This window comes from Vidua macroura, chromosome 18, assembly GCF_024509145.1.
Source record: "Vidua macroura isolate BioBank_ID:100142 chromosome 18, ASM2450914v1, whole genome shotgun sequence".
Lineage (NCBI taxonomy): Eukaryota > Metazoa > Chordata > Aves > Passeriformes > Viduidae > Vidua > Vidua macroura.
This window is the reverse complement of record NC_071588.1, coordinates 10,252,490-10,278,309: the sequence shown is the minus strand read 5'-3', so window position 1 is coordinate 10,278,309 and position 25,820 is coordinate 10,252,490. Positions and strand designations below refer to the sequence as shown.

Genomic DNA, 25,820 nt, shown 5'->3' with positions numbered 1-25,820 from the left:
ATAACTCCCTAAGTTTAGTTTGCACCTTGAATTTTTTTTGCCTAGCAAAAGACTCCATACCTGCTAAGTAAGAGCTAGTTCTGTGCTGTCAGTGAGGCTGCCTTCCTTCCTTCCTTAGATGCCATCTGGTAACGTGACCTGACTCTTAAAATCCCAATTATTCTGGCTTACCTCAAACCTCAGGTAAGTTTAAATTTTGCACATCACAGTGCCTGTGTTACGGTGGTAACTTGTTTGGAAGTGAGAGGTGGACATGACCAGGATGCTGTTATGTTCAAGGTTTACTCCTGAGGCCAGTCTAGAGACAGCAGCTGCTGTGGATGTGTCCTTGGAGAGGCTTTTGTGGGGCTGTCACACGTCTGAGTGAGGGGACAGTGACAGATCCAGCTGTTGGCAGAGTGAGCACAAAGTATCTCTGTGATTTGGAGCATCTGGGGATGCAGGAGGCAGCATGGCTGTTGAAAATGAAGCATTTCTTGTCTGCTGTTTTGGAGTGAAATCAGAAGGTGAAAAAGAGTTTGGTCCTCTGTAGTTTTGTCTAAAGCAGAAGGTGCAGGGGGAGAGTTGAGATGATTTGAAGTATGGGGAGGGACAGATGTGGTAAGAGATTATAGAGTTAGTGATGCAGCACTTGAAAATGGAGGCAAGTGCTGTGGGGTGTTGCTTTGTTGCATATTTACTTCCCTTCTTCAAAATGTCCTCAAATTCCTGCAATTTATTTAAATTAGTTTCTCTTCTTCCAGTCTCTTTTGACCTTTAACGTTTCTTGGCAAAATCTACATTGCATTCAAATTAAACTGGGGAATATTTTCCCAAAACAATCTTTCTAATTGCAGTCTCTTATTTGAAATCTGCAGCAAGTACGTTAAATATAATGTACATTTATTGACAGAAGTTCTTTCTTCTCATTTGTGTGGGTGTTATATACAGTCACATCACTGTTTCAATCACTGGCTGCCTGACTGGTTCCTAGAAAATACAGGGGAATTTCCTACCATGACTCATCTTGGAAGTAGCAGATGCTACACACTCTCAAGCTGTGTATGGTAGCTCTGGAGTCTCAATAAATTTAATTGAGTGTTGGGGACACAAAAATATATTGGATTACTGTAATGATTACACACTGCTACTATTTATCCCTTTTTAATGAGGGTACTTAAGCAAAATCTTTATAAAGGTGATGGTGCTTTCTTCCCTTTCTGTCCTGTGGCACTCCTGTGAAAATGTGTTTCTGCTTTGAAATTTCAGTTTTACCTTGCTGTCTCGGAGGGGGGTTGACTCTATTTTTAGTACTTTATAATTCTGAGAAACCTTCCCCATGTTTTCTCTTTCCCTTTTTTTGGTTTTTACACTCTTGAAAGTGATCCCCGAGCCACATGTCACTCTCAAGCAGCTCCAGTCCCATAGCAGCAGCAGTTGTGTCGCTGGCAGTGGGTCTGTGCTCCTGGGGAGTTCCTGGCTACCTGCTGATCCCACATACAGAATTGGGTTTGGGAGTGTGTCTTGGCTTGAAAAGACAGGTGTCTGCTTAAGGAAGGCGGGAGCCTCCCCTGAAATGGAAAATGTAAACCCCCTCCCTCTGAATTATTATAATTTTGAAATTAAAATGCTCTCAGGCAAAGATATGGGAATAGGAATAACAGTTCTTTACTAGGAAAGCTAAAAATACAAATACAATAGGACAAACAAAATACAATATGCAATAGTACAAACAAACAAACAAACAAAACACTGCCAGAGTGAGAACAGGCTCTGGCACCCTGTAGGTCAGGGAGGTGGCAGCAGTCCCATTCCATGGGGGCTCAGCCCTGGACAAGATCCTGGACAAGGCTGGAGTTTTCCTCTGGAGCTCAGGGCTCCTGGAGATGGGCCTGGGCTTCCTCTGGGAATGCAGTGGGGCAGAAAGCTGCTCCTCTGGGAATGCAGTGGGGCAGAAAGCTGCTCCTCTGGGAATGCAGTGGGGCAGAAAGCTGCTCCTCTGGGAATGCAGTGGGCAAAGGCTGCTGTGCTGTTCCAAGGTCAGATTGGATCCAGGTAGGAATGCTTGGCTCCTCCCCTGGGTGGAGCCTCTCCCCATGGGATGATGGAATTTTCTGAGCCATGCAGGGACACTCACTGGCCGTAAGCAGAAGATAATTAATAATTAATGACCCATGAACAGAAGAGATCTCCTGGAGGGAGGATTGGCTGTGGAAGAGATAAAGGAAACTGCCCAATGAACAGCAGAGAACTGCCCCACCTCTGACAGATGGCAATAGAATACACACCCCCATTTCCAGCCCGAGACAGAGTGCTGTGCCATGGCCAGCAGGGCCTCTGCAGGGTGTGTCACAGAGCACCTTTGGCTTCAGTGGCATCCCACTGGGTGTGCAGCAGCACGAGGGGGATGGGATTAACCACGTCCTAGAACGGTGTCCAACGAGCTGGGGATTGAAGAGACAAGGAGCTGGAGGTGCTGGGGGTGCCTGGCAGGGAACACAGCTCCCTCCTGCCATGGAGGAGGAGAGGACAGAGGTGGTTGGAAGGGGTATGGAAGGGAGTGGCACTCCTGCAAGCTGAACGTGCCAGATGAGATACCCAGCTCTGCCTTGTGGAGCCTCGGGATCAGTTCTCATTGCAGCATTATCCAAATAAACCCAACCTGCTGCTTCAGCAGCTGATGTGCCTGTTTCCTCCTGTGTGGAAGTCTGGATTCCCACGCAGGGATGGATCTTGCCTGGAGGCACAGGGTGCTCAGTGGAGTGCTGTCGTGTCCAGACCCACTTCAAATCCAAGAGATCCTTATGGCCTGCCCTTTTCCATAGCTAAGTGGGGGTTGGCTTGCTGAGAGTAAAATGTAAAGCTTTGGGAGGCAGTGGAATGCCAGGCTCTTAATGTACAGGGCTGTACCCTAACCCTCCTCCTTTGTGTAGGAGCTGTAAGACCTGGAGACACAGGACCATCTCATGCTTGGGGAATATTCCCTGAATTTACTCCTTTGGCTGCCCAGGATGTGTGGTGTTTATCTTCCTGATGTGTCTTATGGCTGTATTTTAACGTGGGGCTTGCCAGGTTGGGAAGGTTGCCCATCCTGGTGTTGTGGGCTAATCTGGAAGTGAACAGAAAAACACTGGCTGGGTTTCTCAGCCCTGCATTTTGGGTGGCAGTTCCTTTGTTCAGAAACACGAAATGAGCAACGTGTGCCTTATCATCTGGGGCACACAGTGAAATATCTGAGAAGGATGGAATGACATTGTTACTTGATGTTTTCCTGGGAGAAGGGCGAGTCCTTAAGTGCTTTTTTGCCTCCGATCTGGATTGCAGAAATGGCTTTTGCTGTAGTGGCACTGGAGCGAGCAGCAGCGCTCGCTGGGAAACTGCAGCCTTGGGTTTGGCCAAGGAGGCAGCTGTGCAAAGCCAGGCCTAGCTGGTGCTTCCCAGCCCCAGCCTGGGGTAGGTGGGACAGGGAGGGGGCCCCGTCCCTGCCGAGCCTGGAAAAGAGGAAGCCTGGAGCCTCGCCTCGCCTCGCCGCACTTCCCTAGAGAGCGAGATGAGCAGGGGCAGTTCCTCTGCTGGGCTTCATCCATGATTAATGCAGAGTTTAAGCACAGTATAGGCTTGCTCTGCAGCCTTGCTGTGCTCCTCATATTCTCTGGGAAAGTTTGCTTCTCCCCAAAGTGACGTGTAACTGAGTTTTTCCAACAGCATCATCTCAAATGGTCGGAAGCTTCTGTGTTTGAGTTTGCAAGATAAATTCTGTGGTTATTTCTGATACTTGTTTATTCCAAAGTGGCATAATACTTATTTTGGCTGGTTTAGAAGTATGTAGTTCTGGTGTGTGTTGTTTGTATACAAATATTTGGTGGTTTTCCCCTGTAGTTACACTTTTGAAAATGTTGATTATTTTCAGCATTATGAGGAAAAATCACCAATATGTATAGTTATTTAATACAAAAAGCTTTAGCAGAAGAGTTCAGTGCAACTTCCCCTGAAAGCTTTCCTTCCTTGGAGGCAACAGCTTTAAAATTTATATGTGTAAAATTCAGGGTAGCTCTTCTAAGACCATTCTTGTTGTTATATTAGATTTAGTTATACATTTGTACTAGCTATTGATTCGTTAGGAAGACTCATAAAGGAATTTTCCCCCCATTATTCCTGTCTGGAGTATCCTTTTCTAGGAGCCTAAAAGCTCCTGTACAGTCATGACCCTGATCCAGGTGACTTTCTAAAGTCACCTGAGCTCCTCCAGCATTTTGGACTGACATGACCATAAAGTAGAAGACTGAACTATCACAAATGTATTAATTAATACTAGAATTTTTCATTCTTTTGATTAGTGGCAATATGCTTCAGTCTGCAGAAAAATATATTTTGTTCATAGAGTGTCTCCGCTGTGCTTAAAATTAACCAGAACAAAATAATGAGTTCTGCAATTGAGAAGCTGTCCCCAACTAAAAATATTCCTCGCTTAGATGATGGGATTGGAGTCTTTCATAGTTTTACTACAAATATCCCCTTAGGTTCATTATGCCTTGGATGCTGAATCCATAAAATAGGGCTGTTAATACGTACATGAAGCACCAAGTGGTGTTTGAGACTTTCAAAAACTGGTAATTCCTTGATTTATTCATAAAGCAGGGAGAATAACTCTTGAAAATTTGATCAGATGCCAGTTCCTTCAGTAGCCACTCGATCCAGAAACCTTTTTATAGCTGTGCTAACATCTCTGAGGACTGTTAGGCTTAATTAACGTTTAAGACTCTTGTACAGAACATGTCGTGGAAAGGGAAGCTCTGCTGAGGGAGCGTGGGGAGGCAGAAGGGAATTTGGCTTCAGGGAATGGGAAGGCAAAGGATGCAGCAGCATTTGAGTTGAGTAAGTTTGTGTCTATTCTCTCACTTAAAAATACCCTTTCTGTGTTTTTTGGAGAATTACTGTTACTTGGGGTGTTGAATTGGCAGGTGTGTATGCAGAATCCCTCACATGGAGTTTCTTTTAGATCTTTAAAAGCAATTCTAAGTTATAAAAACCACAGAATGGCCTTATTTAAAGTATATATCTGTCACAAAAAAAGAAGGCTCCTCTCTGTGGTATAAGGATGGCTAAGCCTGATAAAATAGTTCTGAAAATGTTCACTGTCAGGCGAAACACACTAATTTCTCCCATCTGCAAAACAGAATAATATTTATATTCTCCAAAGGGTCAAGTGAGGGGACCATTTCTCTGGGAAACTGAACATCTTTTTCTTGTACATAAACTTGTTATGGATCCAAAAATGAGTATTTTCTCATGAGCACTGACATCTCCCTGCACAAATATCTTCAGGGCTATGCAGAATATCATGAAACAGCAGAAAACCTTTATCCTGTGGGCATGTCTGGTGCTTCTGGGGCTACAGTGGGGTTGGGTGATATTCTTTATCAGGAGAAAATTGGCTTCATCTATTGACATCTTGCTTAACAAAGGTATCAAACCCCCCAAACCTCATTTCCCTGCTCTTTTTCCTCAACACACACTTACCCAAAATCTAAGTTATAGAAGGTAAATGGAAAAGAAACTGTAATCGCAACCTAGGAGTGATTGAATAGATGTTTGTGTATTTTTAATGGGAAAAAAAAAAAAAAAGTTGGATTATTTCAGAAGAATTTGCCTTTAATGCTGTGAAGGATGTATTTTTGTAGTTTAGACCCCTGCATCTCACACAACTACATTTTTAGAGGAATTTAAGCTGAGTATCCGCCCCCTAAGCAGGTGAGGTTCACATCATGAACTGAGAGGAGAATGAAATGTGGGAAAATAGGAGAAGTATCCAGCCCTGCTGCTGGGGAAGGACTCCAGTTTGTCTTAATAGAAAGCAGAACTGGAATAGACTGACGTAAATGACTGATTTTTTTTTTTTTTTTTCTGATTTAAGTCCAACAACATCGCCTGCAGGGGAAAACACAGTTGGCAGAGACATTCCTGGTGATGAAAGCTTTACTGTAGCAGTTAAGTTAGTTGTCTTTAGACAAAAACCTCATGTTTTGTTTAATCTCCATTCAGGCTTTTTTTTTTTTTTTTCCCTGGTTAAAAAGGTAACAAGTAGGGCATCGAGATCATATCGGTGAATGAACTATAGATGTTTTATTCAGCAAAAAAGACCATTTTGGTTTCTCTTAGAAAAGTTTATAATTGCTTAATTGCATGAGATTTAAGATTACAATACTGAAATTCTACTACAGCCTTCAAAGCCTGCTTTGTTTAGCATTGCTTTCAAGGCAAGGCTTGCAGGAAAAAAATGTAGTGGAGCATTTTTTTTAATAGAAAACGGGGAATTTCTGTCAAAAGACAAGACTGAAAATCAAGGATGCCCAGCCTTATCTGGTGGTGTTGAGCTCGAGGTTTTTTCCCCTGCAAAGACAGCCTTGCTGCAGCACAGGATGTAAATAAGCACTTGTGTAACTGGGGCCTTGCTCACACAGCTTGGAGCTATTTTATCTCAATATCTGTCCAAATAAACAAAGCTTGAAGTGATCAAGTGATGCCTGAACATCTCTCTCTGGAAAGCGCCGGGCTTGAGCTGCTCAAGTGGCTCTGAGAAAGTTGTTTAGATCAAATTAGGAAATTGTGGAACCCTGGGATGCTTCATGGCAATATTTGTGATGTTTTAGCTCTGGCCATGGTCAAATATAGTTGTTTGTCAGTGGGGACCAGTTCTGAGCCAGCCTTGGTGGTGACAGGATCCACGGAATGCTGCTTGAGTTTTTGATCAGTGTTTTATCTACAGTAACCATACTTCGAATGGCTCTGATTCCCAGAACATCCTTGGAATAAGTTTGACAGTTCCTAAGAGCCCTAGAAAGTATAACTGGAATTTGTCTGTTAAATGAAAACAAATCTACAGAGAGGAAAAAGAGGTTTTTCCTCTCCTTGCTACAGAAAATTGCCACAGAAATATGAAATAAATCAAGAGTTTTTATTCATTATATTCAGCTGTCACTCTAGACGTCGGAATACACTGAAGTGCCATATCAAACAGAACTATAATATTTGGCAAGGATAATTTCTTACCAGGAACAATAAATGTGGCTTAAGCCAGGTTTTTTGTTACTTGTCAGGGTAACAGCAGGTTTGGAGTCAGATGGTTTGAGCAGGTGTGTGTGAAGCAAAGAAAAGAGTGAAGTGAGGAGGGAATGTGCTGGGTTGCTGTGGGAGTCTGCCAGGGATTTACTGTGAAATTCTGTGTGGAGAGAGAACTCCTGAAGTAAATCCATAGGGAAATGTGTGGTGCACTTGTGTGTGACTGAGGGGGATGCTGAGCTGCATCTCCTGAGGGATGGGGACAAGCCCCAGGAGGTGCTGCTGGGACTCTGCCTTGGTCCTGGGCTCGGCAGCCACGTGGGCTCCTCACGGAAGGGAAACTTCTCTGTTTTCCACTGCAGCTATCAGGTACCTGAGCTCTTCGCTCTGAGCCTTGCACTCAGTGCTGCAGGTGGGGGAATTCATCGATTGAGAAGGTTTTGTTGCTATAATCAGAATAGAAACACGTAATGTTTTTATGTCCATCCATACTTCTGGCCATGGCTTCTTGTCATTGCATTTATCCCAACGCTCCATTTGCCTATTTTTGACTGCCTCTGCCTGCTGAACAGATGTTTTCAGAGAGCTGTCTGCAGCAGCCCCCAGGTCTTTTTCCTGTGTGGTTACAATTAATTTAAAATTCAGCAATGTGTAGAATAGCTGAAAATATTACTATTGCTGTCTGTTACCCTATTTTTGTACCAAATGCATTTCATCAGCCCCTGTTCTGCTGCTGAGATCTTTCAGGTCTGACTCACTCAAGGTGGACCTGGCTGTGTGTGTTTTTAACATAATGATTTATCACCTCTGCTATGAATTAAAGTTATCTATGAGATAAGTGGCCAAAACCTTTTTGGTGCTGCTAATTCAATATACACAAATCTGTGCCATTACTCCAGCAACAGTCTCAAAAATAGAAAACTGCTCAATGGCTTTTTTGGTGGTGATTCAAAATAGTAAATTATCATTAGAGCAAAAATAAAGCTCAGTCATATCTTAGAGCAATCTCCACATGGTTCTTCTGTGCAGTGTTTGCCAATAAGCCTGAATTTTTGTTAGCCATTGAGCACACATTCCAACATCAGCTGCCAGTTCCTTGGCTTCTCATACAGAAATAGAGATGTTTCTAAATTATGGTGGCCTTTCATTTTGCTTTGCTATCCTTTCCGTTCTGTTTTCTTGTTTTAATGATGTCTCTGACCTGAATTTCTCTTGCCTGTCCCTCCTGCCCTCAAATGCCATGCATGCCCATCCCTGGCACCCCCAGAAGCTCCCCTTGTCCCCGCAGCCCCCTCCCAAAAGCTGTCACTTGGTATTTTTGTGCAGTGATCTGATGTGATCTGGGGACTTGACACAGAAGCTGGGCCAGCAATGAGGAAGTTTGACCCTCCCCTCCTGATGGCTTCCTCTCCTGGGCTCTGTGAGCCTTCAGATGTCTCCCTCAGTGAGCAGAAAATTGGAGCTTGGATAATGTTTTCTCCAGCTGATATCCGTGGTGTCTTCTGCTGCATCCGTTTTTCATTTTTTGGGAATTCCAGCAGACAGAAACGCACTCGCTGTTTGTGCTAAAAGCTTTTCTAGTTGGTTGGAAGGGAACTGCTGCTCGCCTGGTTATGTTCATATCATAGCAAATGGCACTGCTGAAGTACCCCAGAAAATACTCTGTTTCCATGGTGATCTACCTTCCACTTTTCCTAAAAGGACCCACCAGGTCCTGGGAGAGAGACTCTACTTTCTTTGCCTGTGAGAAGATTAGTCACATCCCATATTTTCCCCTTAGTTCTGCCTTGTTTTCTTTACAGCAAGTAGTTTGAGTTTGCTAATCTTTTTTTTTTTCTCTCTGCCTTTAACACTCTGAAATATTAAATCTCAGCACATTAAAGCTCCTCTGAGGATGTTCCTGTGCACAAGGATGCAGCGCTGAAACTTGTACGTGGAATTGCGAGTGGAAAAATGAAATTTAAGCATAGATTATTTACAATGAGAATTAAAAGTCAGTTAAAACTCTGTAGTGGTTCTTCAATGCTGCAATGCTAATTTAAAAAATAGAGAAGAGGGAATGCTGAGGGGACAGGTACCTGCCAGGTGGTGCATCCCAATCCAGGTGACTTTCTCGCTGTCCCTGCCTCTGCCCACCTCCCTTTGGTGGAACCAAAACTGTGTTTGCCTGAAGAAGGCTTTGGCTTGAGCTGCAAGATAAAGTTCATTTTGCACATCTGATTCCAGTGCTCAGTGAAGCAGATTTTTCTTTGCCTTCCAGTTCTAATTTAAAATTGTAGTTTTTTTCTGCATTAAAGCAACATTAAGGGCCTTTTCTGACCTGATAAAACCCAAGATGACAAAACTTAAGGCTGAAATCACAGACCTGGATCTCTCATCCATTTATTTAAAGAGTCTCTGGTGTTGTATATTCTCATATAATGGCAATAATGACATGGTGTGGTAGCTGTAATTTCAGTCTTAACTCAGATTTTTTTTTTTTTTGTTTTATCTGCTAAAGCAAATGAGTTATTTCAGTTTAGAATTCTGCAGGACCTTGGGTTGGGGGTGGTTTTTGTTTTGGTTTGGTTTGTTGTTGTTGGGTTTTTTGTTGTTTGTTTGTGGGCTTGTTTGGTGGGTGTTTTTTTTTTGTATTCTTCCTTAGCTTTACTCTGGAACTTGTAATGGATATATCAATATATCAAGGTTTTTCCTTATTTTTTCTTAGTTTTCTTTTTTTATTTTCTTCCCCCCCCCCCCCCCCCATCATGTGTGATCTCCATTATAGCCTCCTACCTGGAAGGAGCCATTCATTATTCCCAGTTATAACCCTGCATGAAAACTGGCATCATTCACTGTGGGTTTTCTTTCCATCTCAACAGTCTCTGTCATGCTGTTTGGAGGTGGTTTGCTGCATTGTGGCAGGAAAAAAATCTATTTATTGCTTTCTTAACCATGATACTTCAGTATTTTCATGATAGCTGTGATAACCTGTGCGTGCAGTTAAGGGCTGTGATTGTCACAAGGGTGTTAAAATGATCCTGAACAAGAGGGATCCATGAGGGGGCTGTCTTACAAATACATCTGATGACTGATACAGCAAACTTTGAGTTCTCTGTGAGTAAAAGCAGCACGTGAGCCTTCTTCTTTCCAGACTTTCAGCCACCCAGTGCTCTTTTCATAAACACTCTCTTCTTGGACACAGTTATTAGATAATAATAAGGAGATTTTAGATGTTAGCCACTCATATTTCACTTCTATCTGTGTCTTTTATTAATGGTCATAAAAATTGCAGGTTATAAAAAGAATAACCTTAGAAAGCTAGTGGATAACTCTTGTAATATTAATGACTGATATTTCCTTGGCTGGTACCTGCTAGATTTAGTCTATCATCCTTTAATAATAATATTCCCATGTAAAATGGAGTTTGTTGGGTTTTCCCAAATAAGCTTTTTCTCGTTTAACTCCACTCCTGAAGCAGACTTTGGCACCTGAATGAAACAGGTGTAGCCATTCCTGAAGATACCAGCATGGAACAAATTCCTGTTATTTATGTTAATGGTTGTGCCTGTAAATAGGTCAGGAGGAGAGCTGGATGTGCTGGAAAGTCACTGAGGGCAGGTGGAGCAGAAATGATAAACTGAAGCAGTCCAAAAGGCTGTTTCCTCAAGTGTTATCTCTGGCTAGCACAGAGCAGGCAGGAAGGAAGGAGGGCTGAGAAAGGAGAAGTTGTAGCAGGGAGAGATTGAGGGGGCAAAGAAAAGGGGAACTATAACACAGTGAACAGAAGGTGTCTTGGGGGATATATATCATGGAATTGTGGAAAGCCAGGTTGGGAATGTTGTGGAAATGTGTTGGAGTGCTGTGGCTTTCTCTGCTTAATAAACCAGCTGATGAGAAACCTTTCCCTTTTATCCATGGAGAGAAGGAACAACATGCACAGCACTGTGCAACTCACCTTCTGTAAAATTGATGTTTGGGGTGGTTTTATGAGGGTTGTTTTATTAATAGTCTGTCATGGTGAAAATTCCTGGATTTTCTTAGATTCATGAAGAAGATGCTTCACATATACCTTCCCCTGTGCCTTGAAAGAGAAGAAAAAAGTTAAACCCCTGCAATTTGGTTTCTTGTGAGAGGTGTTCTCACCCTGCATGACCAGCAAATGCCTTTTCCTTTCCTCCTGCATGCACACAGCCTTTATCTGTTTCCTTACTTTGTGTAAGGACCTCCTGCATGACTCCTTCTGGCCACTTCTACTGTGATGCAGCTTCCAGAAAATCAGTACCCGAGTTGACATTTTCTTGCACAACGAGGATAAACAGGATTTTTAAATAGAAAACTCCTTTTTCAAAGTCAACTTATGTTATGACAAAATCCATGTAGCTACACCAGGACTCACTCACTGCCCTGCACTTGCATAATGAAATCAGATTTTGCCCCAAATGGCATCACAGGATTTTTTTTACGTAAATATGTGCCTCTCCCAAAGCACACCTTTCCCTTGACTGGCACACAGTAACTGTCCAGCAACATAATTCTATGTTCACCTCAGGTAGTTAAATCTCACAGTCCCTGCACTTTCTGGCTTTAAGGGACAAATCAGGAACCAGGCCATCTAAGTCATGATAAGGAAACGACTTCAAAAATACAAAGAATTTTGTTGTGTTCAGGGTTATTGTGGCAGCTGCTTCTTACACTTCAGGAAAACTTGAACTGGAGCTGGAGATGAGGTTTCAGCCTTGTTTGCTATTTAAATGACCTGGTGGCCACTGTGGTGGCTTCAGTGTCCCTGGAGATCCTACAGCTCTGAGTTGGAATGCAGGTGAATAGGAGCAGCTCAGATCTCACTGCACCATCACCCTGGACACTCTGGAAAGCTCTGGGAATAGATTTGTCAGTTGCTGGATGGGTTTTTTATTTTATTTTTCTTGATTATGTGATGGTCAAAAAATAAACTCTTTTTTTAAAAGTACCTAAAAATAGCTTTAAACCACAAAATGGATCCAGCTCTTTGGAAGCCATTACATTAATAGGTAGGAAACTCTGAGTGTGCTGGTGTCTCTTGAGGCCTCCACAAACAAATCCAATGACTTATTTGTGCCTCTGAGTAGCACACACAGCATAATACTCATCATTTTATAATGGTCTGGAGTTTTAAGCAGCATGATGAAGAGCCTGATAAAAACACTAAAGAGAAGAAAAAGATGATGAAAATAGGGAGGCAATTTTCTCAATTTGATGATCCATCTGTGATGCTTTTTAGAGATGTTTTGGTGAGGAGGTCTGATGAAATTTGTATTTCTGTGTATGATGCTACTTGGGCTTATGTATGTTAGGGTTTAAAATGATTCCCAGATCTTTTCTCCCTTCCAGATGTACTGCTGAATTATTTCAAGTGTGCTATGATGAAATATTATGAAATGTTGCTGCTAGGAGCAGGCAGCCTTTTTTCTTCCCTTTATTTTTAATTAGGCAAGGTTTATTTCATGACTGAAAGTGCTTAATCTTGTTAAATAAACCTGAGGAACTCTAACAATGCTCTCTAGATTTTATGGTAAAATACAGGTTCTAATCCAAGACATGTTAATTACCCTTAAACTTAACAAGGGCATACATATTTCATTAAATTCTTTTAAATTCAACAGGAAAACTATTGGGATGCTACACCCAGTGCCTCTTGCTTTTTCATTACATATCTATTGTGAGAATGATGCTGTTTGACTTTTAAACTAAAGCCTGGGCTGTACCCCATGATTTTGGGTAGCTGTGATTATACATATTTAGCAAAGCAGTGGAATTTCAGAGCACAACTGGGACTATTCCTTTGGGGAGGGCTGGCCTGTGGCTTGATTTCATACTTGTTGAAACATTCCCGATGACTAAAACTGATTGTTTTTTGAATTTAAGCCCACTGATTTATTTTTAATTTTTTTTTTAAATAAGATTGTCTTTTATTTTTTTAATAAGTTTGTCCTGTGCTATATAAATGGTGGCCGTAGGGGAATTATAAATTGAATGTTTCCTTTAAAACTAACCGCTCCTCATCAGAAAAAAAAAGCTGATTTTGTGAAGGTATTTATCTGCAACAAGCCCTGCAAGTTATTAGCTGGATTTCATACCCCAGGGGCAGCGTGCAGCGATGGCCTGGGTCAGAACAGTTGTGATTCAGGGTTTTATTAGCATGAGTAATGTGTGAACTCCTCATGACCTGATGCACACACGAGCTCTGGACTGCCCTGACCCCCGAGCGCAGCGCCGGGATGGAATTCCAGGTGTGCTGCAGAGCAAACACTCCAAAGGGAAATTCCTGCACTTCTGCTCGGAGGCTGGAGCTGGTGAACAGCTGTGGCTGCACCCAGATGTTTATAGGAACGGGGAGGCATTGATGGATGTTCTGGGGTGACTCCTTGGAAAAGCCATCCGTAGAGGTGGGGTTGGAGGAGCTGCTGCTGTGCCACTGCTGGGGTTCTGCTCACGTTGTCCAGCTTTCCTGGCAGGCTGTGTCCCCATGCCCTGAGTCTGCTCCTCCTGCTGTGTGCCCTCAGGGAGCACTGCCCTGATACCTGCAGAGCCCCAGATGCTCAGCAATATTTGTCTTTCCTGCTGGAGGTCACTGGGTACCTTCTGTTCCAGTTCCATCCCGAGTGAATCATTTTGCTTCAGAGAAATCTGAGGGAAGGACGTGAGAGGACTTGCTGCTTCTAGACCAGAGTGAAATCTTTCCTGAGTGTCTTGGAATTGGTGATTAATTGAAGCAAACAAAGGCTGTCGTGGAGGTGCTTTTTGTATGCCCTGTTCATAGTTTGAATTTCTGTGCCAGATATGTGAATCTGACTGGTTTAAGCATTAAAATGGGTGAAGTGCCTGGAAAAAACACATATGTTGTGTTCACTTATATCAAGTTATCCGGGAAAGTAATTCTTAACAATCAAAGAAATAACACTGAACTGCTTAAAAATGTGGAGGTTCCAGAATGTTCTCCAAAAAGCTTCTCTAAAATAATGGGCTGTTCATCCAAGGCTGTGGTCTTCATGTGAAAGATTCAGCCCAGGACAAAGTGTTTGTGTTTGGCCTGGCCAGCCAGCCATATGTACCAATTAAGGGGAAGGGGAAGAGCTCCAGCTTCCTAAAAACAACACAAAAACTGCCCAAATCAAACCAACAAAACCCTGTCTGTTTGTGGGTGGGGACTGCAGGGGAACTTGAGCACCTTCCTTACTTCAAGTTCAAAAGGTTTCCTACTCAGGACAGTTATCAGCTGAATTTATCTCAGAATTTCCTCCTTTACGTCGTATTCCAGGTTTTGGAGAGACTGAAGTGATGAAATGGGGCTCTGGGCTTGCCATTCTTGGGAAAATAATTCTGGTGTGAATTTATTCCCCTCAAAATAGGCATCTAAAAATGGGTGCATGAGCCATGTCATGTTGCTCCTCCTCTGAGTGGAATCTGCTGCTGGTCCACCCTGTTTCCTGTAGTTTGTTTTTCTGCATGGAGTGGAAAACTTTGTCCTTGTTTTGGGAAGTACCCTGGTGTAGTTAGGAACTAAAATTAATTTTGTGAGTTTCTGGGCGCATTTGGAACAGCCCTATGGTGCTGTGAGGTGCAATTCAAACTGGGTTTTCACAAGCCACATGAAATGTCAGTACTTTAGCTCCTCTTAAAGGTGCTTCCAGTTGTGGTTTGTTCTTTATATCCAGGTCAAGGTGTTTTCTGTTGTTATTAGTACAGGACCTGGAAGTTGTAAGTGGTAGGAGAGAACCTTTGTGCAGACACCTGTAGCAAAAGTAGTTAATTCATGGCTTTTAAATGGGAGGGTTGCTTAGCATTGAGGGAACTCTGCTGTCTGGACAGAATGCTGATCTCCCAAACCCTCAAAATCCAGAGTTACTCCCCTAAGTCACTGCCAGTGTGATTAATGATGTTTCCTTTTGAGGTCTTCAGGACATGCAGAGTCTCAGAAGCTGCTTTACAAGGATGAAAAGCAGAAATCAGGCTTCTAATAGAAATTGTTTTTGGTGTATTAATTCAGCACTTTGGTAATGAAAAGGACCTGCTCAAATTGACCATACTTCGAATTTAAGTTTTTTTTTTTACTAATGGCACTCCACTCTTACAGTGTTCTGCCTTGATTTAAACCATTTTTATTTCAGTCTCCACATATCTAGATGAGAGTTGTGATGTTAAGGATTTGTGACCTTGCCAGCCTAAATGAAAGAGGTGTGATGTGTGTCTGTGGTGTTTTACACTGTCCAAAAGCCAAACTGTGGCTCTGGTGCTGTGCTGGTGTCTGCAGAGGGCTCTCAGGGTTTGTGGGATCCTGTGGATCACTCGGTGATCATGTTCAATCAACACAACTCAGGTTGCTGTTGGTACACTTTCCATCCTATGTTTTTTCATATTCATTACTGGGAAGTAATAGCCCTGCTGAGCAGATTTACCAGGAAGATTTACTTGCCTCACTACTCGTGTCTGCCCTAATTGGAAAATGACATTATTACTTAGGGCTTAACTCTAAGTATTGACACTTAGCCTCCCATTTTAAATACCTTGAATACTGGAGCTGCACAGCCTTTCTTAATGGCAGAGAGGTTCATTTGACTGGAGATGGATAAACTGTTTTCTCCATCCGTTTGTTTTTATTTTTTTAAAGCCAGATGGATTTTTCTGTTGGCTGAAGAATGCCAGACCTGAAATGCTGCATTCTTTGCCCTGTCTGCAGGGCTGTAGTAAATATAGCACCTTTGGGTGAGGCCAATCAGCTGAAAATGAATAAGCATTTCATTCATCTGGCTTTTGTTTATACTTGAAATATTTTTTATTTAAAAGCAGAGCAGTGCAGAACCTTTTTTTGGTGCTCTTCAAATAGCCTTTTAACAGCTCGATACTATTGGCCTGTGGTGAGATAAAGTAACAAAAATAACACTTTTGGTAATGTTAGCTATTAACAGGAAGATTTCTGCTCATTTATTTTTTCCCTAATAAAGGAGAGCATGAGTTAGTGTGTCATTAAATCAGGTGCCTATTAATTCAGATTTTGGCAATGTAACTATTGCACTCTGCTTAACTTGGAAGCATTTCTGCTGTGCATGTAGCTACAGGATAACATTTTCCACGAGTTCAGGCTATTCCCAGCTCTCCCTGTGCCCCACTCCCCTGAGGGGACAGCAGTGGCTTTTTGGGGGTGTCCCTACACCCATGGGAGTGGGGGACATCCCTCACTGTGACCTGATTGCAGCTGATGGGGCTCACTGCCTGGCACTCCTTTTCCATCTTTGCATTGCTCAAACTCTCCCTGGTGGAATTCAGCAGTGTTTGACTTACTGATGCCCAGGACTTTCCCTGGAATCTTGTGTGTCATCAGGTAGAACTCAGAGAGTCAATGGACACAGGCTTGTCAGCTTCTGACAGAATCATGGAATGGTTTGGGTTGGAAGGGACCTTAAAGCCCATCCAGTGCCACCCCTGCCATGGCAGGGACACCTTCCACTGTCCCAGGTTGCTCCAAGCCCCATCCAGCCTGGCCTTGGACACTGCCAGGGATGGGGATTTTTTTTCTGAACTTTGTCCTTTTTAAAGATGATCTAAAAAGCGGGGTCTGAGAGGGAACTTCTTGTGCCCTAGCAAGCTTAAGAGTCTTTATAAAAGCCAAAGAACTTGGCATTTAACCTCTTTTCCTGGTTTTCTGTCCTCCAGTGATGTATAGTCCGAGGGCTTTGGAGCACAGGAAGTGCTAATCCTCACCTAAAGACACACCATTAGCATTCTCAGCCATTGTGCTTCCCCTGTAGTCACTGGCTTTTACTGGATGTGGTGTTTTTGTGTGTTAGAGTAAGGTGTAAAACTTCAAAATCATGTTTCTAAATCCAGTTCCTTGTTTTTTTCTTTGCAGAATAGGAGAGTCTGGAGGGCTGGGAGCACGGGACAATGCTGCTGGAAGGAATGTGAGCCACGGAGCATGGTTGGTGCCACAGCTATCCAGGTGGGCTCCTCTCACTGCACCTCTCCTCCTTGCTCCATCACTGACCCTCAGCCAGGGAGGCTGTCTCAGTACCAGGCCAAAATTCTGCTTTTGTCCAGATGGCACTTGAAGTCCAAAACCTTTTAAAGCATTTTCTATGTGTGTTTTAGTTTCAAATTTATCTGGTTGTTACATTTCAGCTGGGCTCCCATTAAATGTTGCCCTGGTTTGCATCATGATACAGGCTGAAGGTCCTGGTGTGTGTTTGCAGGAGTTTGTTGTGCACAGACAAGATGTGGCCCCAGTAAAGGAGGTGCTGAGCCACAGGTGTGAAAGTATCTCCAGACTGATGGAAACTGCTCCAAGTGACTCAGCTGCAGCTCCTCTGCTGCATTTCAGGAGCCAAAAGCAGATGAGTGAAGGCCCCCATCAGTGCTTTGCATATGAGTATTTAATGAGTCCATGCAGATTTTTCAAGATGTTAAGAAATGGAAAACTTCCTGATATTAGGATGTTTCTTCCTTTTTTTTTTTTTTTTTTTCCCTTTTTGGGGACGAATACTGAAAGTCTTCATTTAGATGCAGCTCAGTTGTGTGCTGAGGAAGAATTTAGGGAGGCAAAGATGTGCCCTATAGGATGGAGTTTAGGATTCTTCAAAAGCAATTCCTTGTGCTGGGAGCGATCACAATCCAGTAGCACTGGCTGTCATGCAGCACTGAGTAAATAAATGAGAAGTAACAATTACATGGCTGCAAAGTGTTCCTGTGGAATAGCAGCTGACTTTTCCACCAGCACCAGCTGGCAGTTGGGAGTAGAGAAACAAAGCAAACAGGCCAGGAAAGTAGGAGGAACAACAGAGAGAGTCTAAAAACTGACACACTGGGAGCCTGGTGTGAAGAATAACAAACTCCTGTCACAGGATGTTTTGCATAGCAACAGGACTCTTGAATTCAAGTGGACTTCAGTGTCACTGCAGCACTTGCTTCCTGTGTGAGATAAAGAGCTGTTGTATCCTGAATGCATTTTAATCTCTCTATCTAAATAGGACTAATAATTAAAAAGAATTAGCTGGAGGGAGGAAGCAATGGTGAAGCCTATTGCTACTGGAAGTGTTTCCTCTCGTGTTGCTGTCAGAGAAGTGTGAACAGAACCACGTGCAGGGGAAGCAGATTAAAGATGCACTTTCCCAGCAGGTGCTGAGAGCTGTCTGCAAAGGGCTTTGTCGATGAAGGAAGGAATTGGCTGGGACTTGAGAGCACAAAGCAGTTCCTAACACGCTTCAACATGCGCAAAGGGGTGCCAAAGGACCCAGAAATAGCTGACCTGTTCTACAAAGATGATCCTGAGGAAATATTCGTGGGTTTGCATGAAATTGGACATGGAAGCTTTGGAGCAGTTTACTTTGTAAGTAGAGTTCATTCATTTTTTGGAGAGCAGAATAATTTCAAGTGACCTTTTGGAGGCTTTAGAGCATTTGTAGAAGGAGGTGTTCCTTGAGTTTTTAGTGCTTTGTGTGCATTAGTTTGGTGATAACACATCTCAAAAAGAAGTGTTCCCAAACCATTCCTGATCTCTTTAATGTTCCAGCTGTATTTACAGTAGCAGTTTACTATAGTCTTAATAGTGCACCCAACTATCCAGGTCAAGTATATGGTGTTTGATGCTGAAAGTTGAATTTAAATCGTTGAAAATTAATTTGCCAAACTGGAATTTCAAGATACTTGGAGTTCGTATGCTTGGAAATCTCTACAAATTCCTTTATGGCAAAAGCAAAGAGAGAGTCCTCAGAGGAATGGGAATTCAGGCAGGAAGGATGTGTGACACTCATTGATACAGGCAAGAGAATTTAATCTGGAAATGAGAAAAACAGTGCTTTTACAGTTGGTATCAAACAAAGCCAAATCCAAAGTACTGGAATTGGAAATAATTATAATCCAGTTGGCATTAGTGAGACTGAAATAGAATCAATATTGAAAAAAATCAGTTAAAGCCCAATTAAAGCTGCTTTGGAACCATGGTCAACCACTCAGGAGGATTGGGTTCACTGGAACTGGGTTTCTGAATATCAGGCAGTAAAGCATTAAGATATGATCCCTGACAGCTCTAGCTTGGCCACAGGTAGCATGAGTTATTTCAAGCATTCCAATTCACTGTTTGGAGCTGTGTGAAGTGATACTGCTCTTGGTGGAACTGTTGTAACCAGACAAACCTTAAATTTTTTTGTCATATAAGTATTTCATGTGTATTTTGAGGGATAACAATATAATTTCTCAAGGTGTATCATCCCAAAGAGGCCCAAAACTGCCTCAGCACATGTGTGCTCACACAGCCCTGGCAGTTGTCTCAGCCAGGAGCATCCCAAGCTCTTGCAGCCAGAACTTCCCCCACAGCTCTGGGAAGGTGGCAGTGTGTCCTTCAGTGATAAATCCCAGCTGGAAGGACAGACAGCATGGTCAGCTGGAGCTGCTTGGAATTCATGTGACAGGTAGAAAGAAAGCATAAATACATCTGAGTAAAACACTCTTGATCTTCTCTGTGCTGAATCAGGGTGGCACGTGGTGGGGAAGGGCTTTGCCTTATCCCAGAGTTACTCATTTTCAGCTTTCTGTGCCTCATTTGAGGAGTGTGAGCTGTGAGGGACCTGTGTCACCTCCTTTCAGTAATTCCTGTGCCCCACTGGTTCACTCAACACAGTTTTTCTTTGAAGTCCCCACACGCCTCAGAAAATGTCATTAGTTAATACATTACTTGAAAGGAGGATTTACCACATTTAGCTCCTATTATAGTTTAAGCTTTTAACTGTCACTAATTTTTTTGTCCCAAAAATGGTTGGAGGTACAGAGATTTCAGCAACTTGTTTTAAGACCAAAAGCTTGACATTTTTTACCCTTAACAAGCAGAAATGAGGGCAGTGCCAGTCCAGGCAAGGAGAGATATTTCCAAACCTGAGTTTTTAGCCTCTAATTACCATCCCTGTGTCATCCAAGCTGCAGAAAAGTAAAATTTTGATAGCTGCATAATCTTCAGAACAAAACTAAGATCTAGTGCAGTGAAAGGAAAGCTTTTTTAATTTAGATAAATTCCAGGTTGAATCATCTTTTTGAAGCTGGAAATTGGAATAACTATTTAAGAATGTCAGTGTTGTATGGAGTTTTTGGATGAAGTCATGGAGATTTTGATACACCTCTTTTGATACACCTCTTTATTTGTTTCTTTGGCAAACATTTTGCCAGAGGTTCATCTAAAACTGTTTCTACTGTAATTCCAATAGAACTGTATTCTGAGCCTTCTCAGTAGGTGCAATATCTTTTACATATCAATGGAGAAGTAGCACAAAGTCTGAGGAAGGAACAGTGGATATGGCCAGATAAAATCAGGGGAAAGTGTTCTAACAGTTGTGTGGTAAGTCATATCCTGAGGAAGATGTCTCTGAGGTGCAGGAGCTTGCAAGGATATAGGAGAAAAAAGCCTGCATTTGCCACAGGCACAGCTCACTCTGTGGGGAGAGGGGAAAAAAAAATGAAGCTTTTTTCAATCTATTTCTAGCTTTTTTCAATGTTTCTCTTTCCCTACTCCAGGCTACGAATTCCCACACTAATGAGGTGGTGGCAGTCAAGAAGATGTCCTATAGTGGAAAGCAAACAAATGAGGTGAGAGGAATAAAGGCAGTTGTGCATTCAGGAGCTGTGGCAGCTCCAGTGGAAATTGAGCAGTGGAATGAGCTGCAGCTCTGGTTTGACCCCAACAGAACAGCTCTTAATGCAGGAGCTGCTGCTCCCTTCCATGGGAACCGTGGAGGTTTGCAGAGAAAATGACTTTATGCAAATTTTGACAAATAGTTCAGTTGAAGGAAGTGAGTGGGGACTCAAAATGCCTGGATGGGGCTTCCTTCAGAAATAATGTTATTAAGAAGTGTGTTAATAGCACACTGGCCACTGGAGCACATCTCTCTGAAACGCCTGAGGTTCTATCAAATGGCAAAGAGCTGCTAATCTCAGTCTCATCTCAGTTGTTGTGTGTTAATGGTTCCTCTTATTTTTGTGTGGAACTTGGACCCACTGATCCTTTGGACTGGTGTGTGGATGTGCAGGGTGTGTTTGTTTGTTGAGAGCAAACAGAGGTGGTTTAAACTCATTTTTCCTTGCTTTTTCTCGCAAATGTCAGGGGTTCTGTGCTGTGTTACAGAAGGTGAGCAGCTCACTGCTGCTCTCTGTAGTTTCTTACTAACTTCAAGGCCACTGAACACTTCAATTTGCAAAGCAGCAGCATTTAAGTAAAATGTGTTGCAGTTAAAATGAGGAAAAAAATAATTTTGGCAGTCCTCAAGCTGTTTAATATATCTTGAGGGTATCTCAGTGCAGGAGGGAGACGGAAAACTGATTTACAGCTGTGCTTTTGCAACACTGACTTTCCATCTTCATATTGTAAATTAGTTTTATGGTCACTTTTCAGACTGTGTGGTGCATGAATGGATGTAGAGGATTAAGAAGAGAAATGTATTTATACTTTTTGCTTTGTTTTTCCATTAGAAATGGCAGGATATCATCAAAGAAGTCAAGTTTCTCCAACAGCTGAAGCACCCCAACACCATAGAGTACAAGGGCTGTTACCTGAAGGAGCACACGGCGTGGGTGAGTGAGGGGCATTTGGAGCACATGGACAAAATGTGCTCAGCACAGGCTATGAAACAGCTTTGGGGTTGTGCTGGACAAAACTAAAATAAAGTCCAATTTTGCATCTTCTGGTGGAAAGCTAACAAAACCTACTACTTGCTTTTTTTTTTTTTCCTCCTTAATCAGGGCGTTAAAGCCACCGTGTGATTTAAATCTGGAATGTAAAGATGTTTCCTAATTTCAAAATGCTTCCAGAGATACTTGAAGGCATGATGTTCTCTTTCTTTTGCAGTTGGTTATGGAGTACTGTTTAGGATCAGCTTCTGATTTGCTAGAAGGTAAGTTTGATATATCTTGGATTTTCTTTTTGCCAGTGCCCCCAGCCTGATTTTATGGGAGGCTGTTTCCTCACAGGGTGGGGTTTTGCAGATGGTACAGGTGCTCTGTCTGTCCTGCTCCATTCTCTAGGAACAATTTGAGGCTTTCCCCAGTGCTACAGATAGTTGGCATGCACGTTTTGATTTTGTCAAATGAAGGTATAAAAGTGTACAGGTATGTTCCTGTAATCTGTGCCTTTTTAGGCTGCCTGGTTTTGGAATATCCATAATAAAATCCTGCAGAGATCACCTTTGTCCTTGCCTTGCAGTGTGCAGGAATAATTACAGGTGTGATCTCAACACTGGAACAGCTCCTGCAAAGAAATAGAGGAATCCAAGTCAAAATAGGGAATCAAAGCCAAAGTTTACAAAAATTAATGTTCCTTGGGGGTCAAGATCACAGGATCACAATTTGGGTTGGGAGGGACCTTAAAACCCTCACAAGGAAAAATTCTTCCCTAATTTCTCTTTGTAGCAGATTGGTGGGATTCCTTTCTTTAAAAAACACTTTCTCAGGAAAATATCCCATTTATTTTCTTCTGTTTTGTTTTATTTTCTTGATTTTTTTCCCCCCGTAGTTCACAAGAAACCACTCCAGGAAGTGGAGATTGCTGCCATCACCCACGGTGCCTTGCAGGGGCTGGCCTACCTGCACTCCCACTGTAGGATCCACAGGTGAGGCTGGAGCTTCCATCTGCTGCTCCCTGCAGTCTCAAAGCTGCTTAGAAAGTTTTTCTGCCAACCTTGGAAAAAGTTATTCTACCAACATTTTCTCTGCCTTGTTGGCAATTGTTCTGTGCAGACCCTGGTAACAAAGGCTACCCAGGAATACTGCACTGAACACTAATAGAAAAATACCACCCTAAATGTGCCAAATAAATTGGAGTACACTGAGCTAGACTATTTCTAAGACTAGATAATTTTTCATATTTACAAGTGAATAAGTAAAACTGTAATGGTTTTACAAGGCCTGGTTTCTGGTAGGGGGGCTGGGGGGAAATCACAGAGGTGTGATGGAATCACAATTAGGTGATGGAAGTGTAAGTCAAGGATAAAACTACCTGAAGAGAAATCCATGGAAAATGGCAGAGCCTTGGAAAAGCTGCCCAAGGAGGGTGTGGATTTTCCTTCTCTGGAGACATTCCAAACCCACCTGGCCACGTTCCTGTGTCACCTGCTCCAGGGGGGTTGCTCTGGGTCTCTTCCAGAGCTGCCTTCCAACCCCAGCTACCCTGTGCTTCTGTGACCTGCTTTTCATCCAAAGCCCATTCCACCTTTTCCCTGCTCAGGTGGGAAGGTCGATCTGCTCGCCCAGAATGAGGAGCAGCGACACATCCTCTGCTCTGGCAGAAAAGGACAGGCCACAGGGCGGGGAGCAGCACCGTGCTGCTGCGCGCAGCCCAGCGAGAGGTTCCTCTGCTGGAACGGCGCGGCTGTGAGGGAGAAGGGGCAGGATTTTGGGGGTTGGGGACGCGATTTTGGGGGTTGGGGACGCGATTTTGGGGGTTGGGGACGCGATTTTGGGAGCGGGTCCCGCGGCTCCGGCCCCGCGCGGGGACCCGGCGCGGGGGCGCCACCTGGTGGCGAGGGAGCGGCACTGCAGGCCCCGCGCGGCTGATTGCGCGTGGCGCTGGGGGTGGAAAAGGAGAGAATTCTTGTTTTTTTTCATTATTTAATTGCAGGCACAAGGCTGGCAGATATGTTGCTGATAGCTGATGTGGCTGTTGAGCCATGGTATAGAATCACAGCATGGTTTGGTTTGGAAGGGACTTTAAAGTTCATCCAGTGCCACCCCATCCATGGGCAGGGACACCTTCCGCTATCCCTGGTGGCTCCAAGCCCTGTCCAGCCTGGCCTTGGGCACTGCCAGGGATCCAGGGGCAGCCACAGCTGCTCTGGACACCCTGTGCCAGGGCCTCACCACCCTTACAGGAAAGGATTCCTTCCTAATTTCCCATCTAACCCTGCTTTCTGTCAGTGGGAAGCCAATCCCTGTGTCCTGTCCCTCCATCCCTTGTAAATAGGGAATAAATCCCTCTCCATCTTTCTTCTAGGCTCCCTTCAGGTACTGGAAGGCCACAATTAGGTCACCATGAAGCCTTCTTTTTTCCAGGCTAAACAATTCCAGTTCTTTCAGCCTTTCCCCATGGAAGAGGTGCTCCATCCCTTTGGCTGTTGTACAGGAAGGGAAGGTGGCAGTGGAGGTGACAGAGAAGGGGACAGCCTGTGCTGTCTCTCTTGTCCTTTTGAGGTGTTCATTCTTGCACACACAAGACTTCAGCACTTGTCCTGCAGCAGAAGTGTCAGCATGTAGCACTTGTGGATGAAATATTCCATAGAATTACTTCTGAAGCAGTGCTGTCCAGGGAATGGGGGAGTAGAGGTTACTCTGGGCTTGCTGCTGAAACAGTCAGTGAATTTCTCTGTGTCTCTGCCAGCATTACGAATTGCAGACAAAGGCATCTCACCAGAGTTTGCACCATGCTGAATTACTTTTTTTCTTTTCCTCTTTTTTTCTCTGTTAAAGGGATATTAAAGCTGGAAATATTCTTCTAACAGAACCAGGTCAGGTGAAACTGGCTGATTTTGGGTCTGCATCTATAGTCTCCCCTGCCAACTCTTTTGTGGGAACGCCTTACTGGTGAGTGAAGCCTGCAGTGCTTTAGTCCTTTATAAAACTGCTCTCTTCCCTTTCCAGTGCTTCACAATACAATAACAATACCTGGATGAAATCTTCATTGGCCAAGCAGTTTTCCTGGCATCCCTGTGTCCAGATCTTCATCTCCATGAAGTCTGTCCTTGCTCAGGGTCCATAAGGAGAGGTTTAGGCTGTGCAGTGCTTGGAAATGGCTCCACTCTTGCAATGCCATTGGCTTAAAAATACCTCACACTTGCCACAAGTGATGGGGCTGAGACATTCATGGAGAAAGGGGATCCTGTTAGTCTGACTGGAAGGCACACAGCTACTTCAGCCCTGTTTTGAAGGAATTGCTGAAGGGTCACCCGAGTTCCTTGGCATTCCCAGCACTGAGGACCAGCACAGCTCCATGCTCCACTGATTTTGTGGCAGAGGCCCCAGGCAGTGCTGGGAGGTCACCATGGCCCAGCCTTGGAATGAGGCCGTTTGGCAGGGAGCCTTTTTTTGGAAGAACACAATTTAAGAGGCTGAATTTTTGCAGGCTGGCCCTGCTGCTTCTCTGTCCCCACTTCATCCCTTTATCCTGGACCAACCCCCCCTTGCTGTTCCAAATTTCCCTGTTCCATGCATAGCTGCCCCCAGAGGCTGCATTTGTCTGCTGGAAATGCTCCTGGTGTGCCAAGGGGAAGCCTGGGGGAGGGTGCAAGGGGTGCCTCTAGGGCTTTCTTTTCTCCCCCCCTTTCCTCCTTCTTTTTTCTCCCCCCCCTTTCCTCTTTTTTTTCTCCCCCTTTTCATCTTTTTTTTCCTCTCCCCCTTTTCCTCTTTTTTTTTTCTCCTCCTTTTCCTCTTTTTTTTTCTCCCCCTTTTCCTCTTTTTTTTTCTCCCCCTTTTCCTCTTTTTTTTTCTCCCCCTTTTCCTCTTTTTTTTCTCTCCCTTTTCCTCTTTTTTTTCTCCCCCCTTTTCCTCTTTGTTTCTCCCCCCTTTTCCTCTTATTTTTTTCTCCCCCTTTTCCTCTTTTTTTTTTCTCCCCCCTTTTCCTCTTTTTTTTTTCTCCCCCCTTTTCCTCTTTTTTTTTCTCCCCCCCTTTCCTGTTTCTCCCCCCTTCCCTCTTTCACATTTTCCCCTCCTTCCTCTTTTTTCTCCCTCCTTTCCCCTTTTGCTTTTTCCCCTCCTCTGACAAGTTGCTGCTGTGGTCAGTGCTGTTCCATTCCAGCACA

General features: G+C 43.6%; 1 protein-coding gene across 3 annotated transcripts in view; it reads left to right on the top strand.

Annotated features, from left to right (window-relative positions):
- The window catches only part of TAOK3 (TAO kinase 3), a 75,446-nt gene that overhangs the window by 16,422 nt on the left and 33,204 nt on the right, over positions 1-25,820 (top strand). For all 3 annotated transcript variants that reach the window (XM_053994291.1, XM_053994292.1, XM_053994289.1), the window contains 7 exons: positions 16,907-16,996; positions 18,169-18,379; positions 20,554-20,625; positions 21,505-21,606; positions 21,881-21,926; positions 22,544-22,640; positions 24,493-24,606. In XM_053994291.1, coding sequence (XP_053850266.1) covers positions 18,260-18,379; positions 20,554-20,625; positions 21,505-21,606; positions 21,881-21,926; positions 22,544-22,640; positions 24,493-24,606 — 551 coding nt within the window. In that variant the 5' untranslated portion in view covers positions 16,907-16,996; positions 18,169-18,259. The remainder of the gene's footprint in view (positions 1-16,906; positions 16,997-18,168; positions 18,380-20,553; positions 20,626-21,504; positions 21,607-21,880; positions 21,927-22,543; positions 22,641-24,492; positions 24,607-25,820) is intronic.